An 11,266-nucleotide genomic window follows, 5' to 3' on the forward strand; every position below is an offset into this window, starting at 1 on the left:
AATACTTATGCAAATGTTATATTTTCATTTTTTATTTGTAATAAATTTTTGCTTTGTCATTATGGGTTATTGTGTGTAGATTGAGGGGGAATAGAATACGTTATCCATTTCAGAATAACACTTTAACATAACAAAACGTGGAAACAGTCAAGTGGTCTGAATACTTTTCGAATGCACTGTATAGTAGGCCTAGCCTATAGAAAGCTGATGAGATCCTTCTCTTTTAAATAGAGGCCATCAAAACTCTGTTTTCTGCGTAGCCTATAGAAATGTTGCGTGAACTTGTGGGCTCTCATTAAGTGTTTGATGAGATTTTCTATTACATTTCCATTGATGTCAGAGTGATTAGAGGGACAATAGAGTGCAGTTTGGTAGGCTACTAATGACCAGCAGCTTCAGAGCTTGGAGAAGCCTAATTACTGTTATTAAGCGGTCATGTGGAATTTGACTTCCGTCATGACTCGTGACCGCCGGGGTGGTGTTAATACGGTCACCGTAACAGCCCATGTCATGCCTAAGTTTTCAAATCTTGTCATCAAAAAAGTTCTTAAAGTGGTTGGCAATATCAAAGGGTTTTGTTATGAACAAGCCATCTGCCTCAGTGAAGGATGGAGCGGAGTTAGCTTTTTTTTGCCTAGAATTTAATTTAAGGTACTCTAGAGCTTTTTACTATCATTCTTTATATAATTTCTCATTTATTTATTTTTGGAGGGGTTGATCATCTTTAATATTGCAGATGGCGTGGTTGTAGCTTTCATCAATGTAATATATATATATATATATGAGCAAAGTACAGAGAAACTTAGCAAAAAAAGAAACGCCCCTTTTTCAGGTCCCTGTCTTTCAAAGATAATTTGTAAAAATCCAAATAACTTCACAGATCTTCATTGTAAAGAGTTTAAACACTGTTTCCCATGCTTGTTCAATGAACCATAAACAATTAATGTATATGAGGCTTTGGTGACAAAAAGGATGGCACTTTGATAGACTACTTCCAATTTGCTGAGTAGAGTGTTGGAGGCTATTTTGTAAATGAAGGATCGGTCAGCTTTACGAGGGTATGTTTGGCAGCATGAGTGGAGGATGCTTTGTTGCGAAAAAGGAAGCCATTTCTAGATTTAATTTAGGATTGGAGATGCTTAATGTGAGTTTGGAAGGAGAGTTTACAGTCTAACCAGACACCTAGGTATTTGTAGTTGTCCACGTATTCTAAGTCAGAGCCGTCCAGAGTAGTGATGCTAGAAGGCCGAGCAGGTGCGGGCAGCGATCGGTTGAAGAGCATGCGTTTAGTTTTACTAGCATTTAAGAGCAGTTGGAGGCCACGGAAGGAGTGTTGTATGGCATTGAGGCTCGTCTGGAGGTTTGTTAACAGTGTCCAAAGAAGGGTCAGAAGTATACAGAATGGTGTTGTCTGCATAGAGGTGGATCAGAGAATCACCAGCAGCAAGACCGACATCATTGATCTATACAGAGAAAAGAGTCAGCCCGAGAATTGAACCCTGTGGCAACCCAATAGAGACTGCCAGAGGCCCGGACAACAGACTCTCCAATTTGACACACTTAACTCTATCAGAGAAGTAGTTGGTGAACCCGGCGAGGCAGTCATTTGAGAAAACAAGGCTGTTGAGTCTGCCGATAAGAATTGACAGAGTTGAAAGCCTTGGCCAGGTCGATGAAGACGGATGCACAGTATTATCTTTTATCAATGCTGGTTATGATATCGTTTAGGACCTTTAGCGTGGCTGAGGTGCACCCATGACCAGCTTGGAAACCAGATTGCATAGCGGAGAAGGTACGGTGGGATTCTAAATGGTCTGTGATCTGTTTGTTAACTTGGCTTTCGAAGACTTTAGAAAGGCAGGGCAGGATAGATATAGGTTGCAACAATTTCGGCAGATCATTTTAGAAAGAGAGGGTCCAGATTGTCTAGCCCAGCTGATTTGTAGGGATCCAGATTTTGCAGCTCTTTCAGATCATCAACTGTTTGAATTTGGGTGAAGGAGAAATGGGGGAGGCTTGGGCAAGTTGCTGTGGGGGATGCAGAGCTGTTGACCGGGGTAGGGGTAGCCAGGTGGAAAGCATGGCCAGCCGTAGAAAAATGCTTTTTGAAATTCTCAATTATCGTGGATTTATCGGTGGTGACAATGTTTCCTAGCCTCAGTGCAGATGGCAGCTGGGAGGAGGTGCTCTTGTTCTCCATGGACTTTACAGTGTCCCAGAACTTTTGGGAATTTGTGCTACAGGATGCAAATTTCTGTTTGAAAAAGCTAGCCTTTGCTTTCCTAACTGCTTGTGTATATTGGTTCCTAACTTCCCTGAAAAGTTGCATTTTGCGGGGGCTATTCGTTGCAGATGCAGTACGCCATAGGTTGTTTTTGTGCTGGTCAAGGGCAGTCATGTCTGGTTACTACAGAGTTTGTGTGTCTAAACTTTTGACTGTACATACACATATACATTTATATCATTTATCTTTGTTATATAGTAATTAAAAAAACATTTAAAAAAATTAAAAACATAAGTCTTAAAGTGCCCAGAGAAAATTTTACTACAGCCTTAGTCACCAATTAAGACTTTACAAAAATGGTTGAAGTAGATTGTTTGTTCACTACTCCGGTTCATTATTATATGTGAATGTGTGTTACTGGTTAGTGTTTTCTTGTGTGATTAATATGCTTATGTTTGTCTTTTACAACTCATTTCTTTGTTTCCAGGAGATCACTGTGCTTCGAGGTCGATGGAGGCTTGTACTGCTGTGTCAGATGATGCCATGTTCAGAGACAAACTCAAACACATGGGCAAATGTAAGGCATCCTCTACCAGCAGGCCACTCAATACACATTATTACCATCCCCTGTCTCTCTCTGGCAATGGCCAGTTAACGAACTCAATCGCTAGAACAGCATACTTTTCTGTCTTCTCTCCCACCTAGCAACAAGAAAGAAGCTGTTTGAAATCGCCAGATCATTCTCTGACAAGACAAAGAGAAGAAAGTTAAAAAGAAGAACGCTCCTGAAGCACCAGTCGTATCCTTCATTGCCAGTCGATACTAATTTCCAATCAGAAACATTGGATGGGTTCCGTTTTTGCAGTGATGTCTTTTTATAGAACTCAATGTTCAAGTACCACATACTGTACAATACAGATGCATATGTATCAATATCCAGGCCTTTAGGTGTTTCCCTTGACCATATCCCCTCTAAGACTGGGCACAGCCAACTCCACAGCCAACCTCCTGGAAGATGTGGAGGGAAGCCCAGAAGATGGCCAGCCCAGAAGATCAGACACTCAGGAAGACGATGTGCCACACAAGGAGCCTTTGTCATGGTGAAAACCTGTCTCCTTCCCTGTTGGAAATTGTATCACTTTACTCTGTAACTACTATAACCGCTCTAATTAAACATTATTGTTGACTTACATCATTTGTTTATAGATAGGCCGTTTGGCTGTAATCTGACAAACATGTCACCTCAATTTCAGATTCTCCAAGGCTGCACCACATCAGGGTTTCCATGGTGACAGCAGAATGACCCATGGCTGGTGGCCACGCAATACTTTGGCTCCCTTCCCTAACACAGGCCAGCCAATCTCCGGCCCAGAAGTGACCTGGGACCACCCCCTCGCCCAGGAGGAGAGGAAGCAGACTGCTACCACCTCTCCTTAACTCTGACTGTTCATAACCGCATTGGATTACCATTATAATCTCTGTATTATAACTCTTCATTAATATATGATTTCATATGTAAAGGGAAGATGCATTAGTCTTTTGACAGTTCTTTTTTTGTTGTTGTGTCAGCTCCCTTTAATCCCCATTGCAGAAGGCATGGCAGCCCTGCTGGTGATGATCTTAACATATGGACTCATCTCGTGTTACCACTCTAATCTCTTTGATATGGCTGGGGTAGGTCACTCTAGAGCCAAAGTGTGCACAAGCACCTCTGAAATGTCCCATAATAAATCATGTTCACTCCCAGTACCCATGTGTTGCTATGCCCATTTGGTCACCGTTTTAAACAGACAGTAACCAGTGATGATGTGGCAAGTTTTCAACTAGAATCACAGCTCAATCCCATGTTTCCTGAAAGTTCAGGACACAGAAACAACTTGTAAACAGAGACTCTAACATTACAGTTGACTTTGTAAATCTGGATTTGCCTCGGAGCAATTTGACAGTAGATGATCTCATCAGAGACCTGTGTGTGTCAGTCAAGGGGTTGTTATTTAAGTGCTCAAATGTCAACAAACCCTTCTGTTGCACCCTCCTATATCAAAGAGGCATTCAAACCTGCCAAAAGGGTCACTTGTTCCAAGCGGGTCATATTTCATCCCATATTGTTATGTCAATGTGTAACCTTTAATCCCATTTCAGGAACTCTGACAAACTTCTTAAGATTTCATGTGAACTGAAATATCCCTCTAGCTAACTGACTGCCATATCTCACTATTCTCATGTCTTTTTCAATACAGCCTTTATATACTAACCCTATTTCCTTGAGAGTAAGGAGGGGTGCATATTGCTGAATTCGTTTTATTAATGAGTACACAATAATATAACTAGTAGAAATATTTGATAAACAAATATGCCAGTGATCTGTGCACATTGCTGATAAACATGTGTTTTATGTGGTGTAATGGGAAATTAACCGTTTGTAATGGGAAGTGTTGGGTATTGAGAGAGCAGAACATGATATGGATGATGCCTCTGTGAGGTGAGGACTGGCATTGATCTTGATTAGATGCTGTTGGGTGTATCGGTAGAAAAGAGGAGGCTGATGATGACCCAGCGCTGTGATATGAGTTTCAACAGACAGTCGAGCTAGGTTTAAAGTCAACCCTTTGAGCCACTATCTGATTCGCAAGGTTTCACATTGATCTGTCACTTTCCCAACTATTGGAAATGATTACTGTCTTATTCTGAAGCCTTCTCCCCGAAGGGTGCTCTTTGCTCACGATCGTTAAAAAGGAAGGGACAGACTGGTGTAGGAAATATGGTGGCAACTCTCTCCACCATGCTTCTAAAAATGTCAATGTTTTAAAATTGATGCATAAAAGTGAGCAAGCCAAGTGCACACTTTTGGGAGAAGGGTGGGGAATTGGAACACCAATTCAAATAGTAGAGTACCTTCTTAAATGGATTTAAATGTAAATGTTTGATTTGCTACCTCTCAATCTAGATGGCTCCATGATTGAAACGTATGATGATTCAAATCACATCACCCATTTACAGTTTTTCCTTGATTCAGGAATGAGACATGTTTTAACCCTTCTCTGTCAGGATGTTGACAGAAGACCTCATTGGTGATGGGTCATGTGTTGTATATAAGGAGAAGGGTATGTTTGTTGAACATACGGAGAAAGTTTTGTATGTACAAGTATTGATTGTGTGAAGGGAGGCTAAAATCGACCCTTTCAGTGTTCTTTTTGAAGTCTTGATGTTATGGATTGGGTTTGGAATTTTGCCCCTTTGACAATTTCTGTCTGTTGTCATTTTCTTGTTTGTTAGTTTTGCTCTCAGCATTTTTCTCATATAGGTCTTCAAACTCTCTAAACATGTTTGCCAATAAAATGTGTTTATTGCCCTTGCCATAATGAAAAAGATTTGCCATAATATCACCCACTCGTTTATACTGTTTTTGAGCGGCAGATAGAGGGCGCCATTATCCAGCTTACTCAAACTGCCATCAGACTATCCAGACTTCATTGTTACTGTCATGCGATTCACATCAGTGGAGGCTGCTGAGGGGAGGACGGCTCATAATAATGGCTGGAAATGGAACGAGTGGAATGGCATCAAACACATAGAAACTATGTGTTGGATACCATTAAACTGATTCCGCTCCAGCCATTACCATAAGCCCGTCCTCCCCAATTAAGGTGCCACCAACCTCTTGTGATTCACATTCATATCCATATAGGTATTTCAAATGGGTATTTGTAATATATACTACCGTTCAAAAGTTTTGAGTGACTTAGAAATGTCCTTGTTTTTGAAAGATAAGCACATTTTTTTGTCCATTTTAAAATAACATCAAATTGATCAGAAACACAGTGTAGACATTGTTAATGTTGTAAATGACTATTGTAGCTGTAAACAGCTGATTTTTATGGAGTATCTACATAGGTGTACAGAGGCCCATTATCAGCAACTGTCACTCCTGTGTTCCAATGGCACATTGTGTTAGCTAATTCAAGTTTATCATTTTAAAAGGCTAATTGATCATTAGAAAACCCTTTTGCAAAGATGTTAGCACAGCTGAAAACTGTTGTTCTGATTAAAGAAGCAATAAAACTGGCCTTCTTTAAACTAGTTGAGTATCTGGAGCATCAGCATTTGTGGGTTCGATTACAGGCTCAAAATGGCCAGAAACAAAGCACTTTCTTCTGAAACTTGTCAGTCTATTCTTGTTCTGAGAAATAAAGGCAATTCCATGCGAGTAATTGCTAAGAAACTGAAAATCTCATACAACGCTGTGTACTACTCTTTCTGGCCATTTTGAGCCTGTAATCGAACCCACAAATGCTGATGCTCCAGATACTCAACTAGTTTAAAGAAGGCCAGTTTTATTGCTTCTTTAATCAGAACAACAGGTTTCAGCTGTGCTAAGAAAATAGTGTTTCTTTCAAAAACAAGGACATTTACTGGATACTGGAGTGCTTTAATTTATTTCTATAGAAGACATTCTAACTCATATCTGCAGTAGCTGAGAGAGCATCTTTGATAAGACACAGGTTACGTTTGTTTACAAAAGCCTGTGACAGTTCACCCACTGACCAGTCAGCAGGTTTATGTCTGTCTATTACAACGTTACATGATATCAGTAAGTCACCAAGTGCTTGCACTCCATTGGTCTATTGCTTAGTTTAGTTATTTTCAGAAAAGAGCGAAGGGAAAATGTTTTTTGTATCTTCAGTTCCAGGCTTTTGTCTGACATCTGAACACGAGTGCCATTTTGTTATTGCACTGTCGAGGGCAAAACTCGTCTGCATGGTTTTGTGACGTGATTTCAAAATGGCTTGATGTTTGACTGCTCATAGAAATATGTAGATACATTATCCTCTCAGGGAAGCTCCACTCTTTGTACTGTTCTTCCATTTCCAATTTGTGTGACTTGGTAAAAGCACAGTTAAGAATATGAAAAGGTATATTTAGGCTGGTAGTTTATTTCTTTATAAGCTTCAAATATCATGTTGGTGGCCAGACATGATTTCAAATGCATACTGGACCGGTCTGTGCGATAGACCAAAAAGCTGCATATAGGCCTAGTTGCTGTACGGAAAAGAGCATACTCAAAATAACTTCAAACTTTAACGTTTTAACCTTTTCTGACCAATAGACATGCAGCACCACAAATGCTTGGTTAATTATGTTTTTGTTGAGATGTTTCTAAGTACAGATTATTTTATTGTACTGTGTGTGTGCCAGACAGGGTGATATGCTTCATTATGAATGTACATGAATAGAGATGAGGCCAGTAATAGCAGACAACATGCTTGTTTACAATGCACTCATGAGCCTGCAATCTTCTATGGCTCATAATCCTATCATAAGAATGTATGCCATAGTTACTTTGAAGAACTACCACCACAGGCCTGATGGTTTTTAGTTTCATATGGAACTCGGTGCGATCTGTGTGGCCTGTCCATAAACAGACCCCTATAGCCTCTAACCTCCAGGCATTTTTGTAGATCTGTTTCTGGACAGGACTGTAGCTAATCCTACCAGTCAATGTAGGTCAAACGTATGAAAACCATTGCTCATTATCAAAACTGATATACATTTCAAGAACTTCAGAATTTGTATGATTCAACATGTTTGTTTGTGTCATATTTTGGAAGGTCAAGGTCAGAAGCCAGTTTCTACCCACAACATATGTTTAAGGTTCTTTAAGTGATTGTTGTACTCCAGATTGATTTCTGGATCAGATTTTTCTTACACTTTATTAAGAAAGTTTCTTATAGCTATTGAAGTAATCAAATTGTGTTGTACCCTGTCTGATGTGATTGTGTGACATTTGTAAAGATTTATTAACCGATTCTGCTCATTAAAGTTGTTTATCGATCCCTTAGACAAGATTGTCACAACTGATCAGTGAAAATGACTTATCTCTCAACATCAGGTTCCTGATGAGGCCTATCTCTTTGAACAGAGAGAAAGATCTAGGACTTTCGTGAGCGAGATTTGAAGTGAAATGGTTCTAGCTAAGACAAAACATTTTGGGAATAGATACTAAATAAAAATTTATTTGTCACATGCGCCGAATACTTACCGAGAAATACTTACAAGCCCTTAACCAACAATGCAGTTTTAATAAAATTAGAGTTAAGAAAATATTTACTAAATAAACTGAAGTTTTAAAAAATACCCCATAATGACAAATATTTTTTTGTTGTTGTTGCAAATGTATTACATTTTTAATTTTTTTATTATCTCACATTTACATAAGTATTCAGACTCTTTACTCAGTACTTTGTTGAAGCACCTTTGGCAGTGATTACAGCCTTGAGTCTTCTTGGGTATGATGCTCCTCTTAAACTCTGTCAGATTAGATGTGGAGCGTTGCTGCACAGCTGTTTTCAGGTCTCTCCAGAGATGTTTGATTGCCATTGCCATTTGATCAATTGTTCTGCATTCTAACGGCTTGGGGGTAGAAGCTGTTAAGGAGCCTTTTGGACCTAGACTCCGGTACCGCTTGCTGTGTGGTAGCAGAGACAACAGTCTATGACTTGGGTGGCTGGAGTCTGACAATTTTTTGGGCCTTCCTCTGACACCGCCTGGTATAGAGGTCCTGGATGGCAGGAAGCTTGGCCCCAGTGATGTACGCACTACCCTCTGTAGCGCCTTACAGTCAAATGCCGAGTAGTTGCCATACCATGCGGTGATACAACCGGTCAGGATGCTCTCAATGGTGCAGTTGTATAACTTTTTGAGGATCTGGGCACCCATGTCAAATCTTTTCAGTCTCCTGCGGGGGAATAGAGTTGTCGTGCCCTCTTCACGACTGTCTTGGTGTGTTTGGACCATGATTGTTTGTTGATGTGGACACCAAGGAACGTGAAGCTCTCAAACCGCTCCACTACAGCCCCATCGATGTGAAGGGGAGCGTGTTCAGCCCTCCTTTTCCTGTAGTCCACGATCATACTATAGTGCACCGTTTGCACTCTCCTTTCTTGTTATATTCAGAAAGGAATTTTAGATTCAGTGTAAACAATCGTTGGTATAGTGACACTTGTTTTATGAATGGTAAAGGTCACATCATGTGACCATTAACACAAATGTGTGTCATGTCATGATGTGTCCCATTCCAAGTTCTACGGAGGGTGCTCCAGCAAACAAACAGCAGAGACCTGAGGACACCATCCAACCTGGAACTGAGGGAGTAGTTTGGTCTGATGCTATTTTGAAAGCCAAGAAGAAAATGATTTAACTTATTTTTAAATAATCACAATCACAATGATATTTTACTTTATGGGGACTGAATGTTTCAAGATGGCGTAGCATCTCATTCCAAGATGGCGTAGCAGTTGGACGTGTGTTTGTCTTTGTCTTATCCCGTGTAAATAGTTCGTTTTTTTTTTGTATATACACTGCTCAAAAAAATAAAGGGAACACTAAAATAACACATCCTAGATCTGAATGAATGAAATATTCTTATTAAATACTTGTTTCTTTACATAGTTGAATGTGCTGACAACAAAATCACACTAAAATGATCAATGGAAATCAAATTTATCAACCCATGGAGGTCTGGATTTGGAGTCACACTCAAAATTAAAGTGGAAAACCACACTACAGGCTGATCCAACTTTGATGTAATGTCCTTAAAACAAGTCAAAATGAGGCTCAGTAGTGTGTGTGGCCTCCACGTGCCTGTTTGACCTCCCTACAACGCCTGGGCATACTCCTGATGAGGTGGCGGATGGTCTCCTGAGGGATCTCTTCCCAGACCTGGACTAAAGCATCCGCCAACTCCTGGACAGTCTGTGGTGCAACATGGCGTTGGTGGATGGAGCGAGACATGATGTCCCAGATGTGCTCAATTGGATTCAGGTCTGGGGAACGGGCGGGCCAGTCCATAGCATCAATGCCTTCCTCTTGCAGGAATCTCAGCTCGGTACCTAATGGCACTCTGGCGAGCACATGGAGGGCTGTGCGGTCCCCCAAAGAAATGCCACCCCACACCATGACTGACCCACCGCCAAACCGGTCATGCTGGATGATGTTGCAGGCAGCAGAACGTTCTCCACGGCGTCTCCAGACTGTCACGTCTGTCACGTGCTCAGTGTGAACCTGCTTTCATCTGTGAAGAACACACGGCGCCAGTGGCGAATTTGCCAATCTTGGTGTTCTCTGGCAAATGCCAAACGTCCTGCACGGTGTTGGGCTGTAAGCACAACCCCCACCTGTGGACGTCGGGCCCTCATACCACCCTCATGGAGTCTGTTTCTGACCGTTTGAGCAGACACATGCACATTTGTGGCCTGCTGGAGGTCATTTTGCAGTGCTCCTCCTGCTCCTCCTTGCACAAAGGCGGAGGTAGCGGTCCTGCTGCTGGGTTGTTGCCCTCCTACGGCCTCCTCCACGTCTCCTGATGTACAGGCCTGTCTCCTGGTAGCGCCTTCATGCTCTGGACACTACGCTGACAAACACAGCAAACCTTCTTGCCACAGCTCGCATTGATGTGCCATCCTGGATGAGCTGCACTACCTGAGCCACTTGTGTGGGTTGTAGACTCCGTCTCATGCTACCACTAGAGTGAAAGCACCGCCAGCATTCAGAAGTGACCAAAACATCAGTCAGGAAGCATAGGAACTGAGAAGTGGTCTGTGGTCACCACCTGCAAAACCACTCCTTTATTGGGGGTGTCTTGCTAATCGCCTATAATTTCAATCTGTTGTCTATACCATTTGCACAACAGCATGTGAAATTTATTGTCAATCAGTGTTGCTTCCTAAGTGGACAGTTTGATTTCACAGAATGCCTCTGTCCCGAAGCAAGCACCAGTTAGACTTGAGCTAGCCTCGAGATAGGCCCATATACCGGCTAACTTCTTGTGCTACAATACCTCTTTTGCCAATTGGCCTGGACCCTTTATTGTCGACATGGAGCCCCGCCAATCCATCGCGACTGGTCTGCCAACGTAATCGTCCTATGTAGTTTCAACAGGCTTTTCGTTGTGATGTCGCTTAAGACCCATCCGTAAGCCCCGGCCAGCTAAGTTTCTGAACGCCGTTGTCTCCCGCTCGCCTAGCGTAGTAGCGACTACTGAAC

At 41.6% G+C, this 11,266-nt stretch overlaps 1 protein-coding gene across 4 annotated transcripts in view; it reads left to right on the top strand.

The window, feature by feature from the left end:
• The window catches only part of LOC109909229 (CUE domain-containing protein 1-like), a 47,119-nt gene extending 39,054 nt beyond the window's left edge, over nt 1-8,065 (top strand). For all 4 annotated transcript variants that reach the window (XM_031795552.1, XM_031795549.1, XM_031795551.1 and 1 more), the window contains 4 exons: nt 2,712-2,801; nt 2,930-3,023; nt 3,202-3,324; nt 3,478-8,065. In XM_031795552.1, coding sequence (XP_031651412.1) covers nt 2,712-2,801; nt 2,930-3,023; nt 3,202-3,324; nt 3,478 — 308 coding nt within the window. In that variant the 3' untranslated portion in view covers nt 3,479-8,065. The remainder of the gene's footprint in view (nt 1-2,711; nt 2,802-2,929; nt 3,024-3,201; nt 3,325-3,477) is intronic.
• Nucleotides 8,066-11,266: the final 3,201 nt, after the last annotated feature.

The sequence above is a fragment of the Oncorhynchus kisutch genome, linkage group LG18, assembly GCF_002021735.2.
Source record: "Oncorhynchus kisutch isolate 150728-3 linkage group LG18, Okis_V2, whole genome shotgun sequence".
In the NCBI taxonomy this organism is placed as follows: domain Eukaryota; kingdom Metazoa; phylum Chordata; class Actinopteri; order Salmoniformes; family Salmonidae; genus Oncorhynchus; species Oncorhynchus kisutch.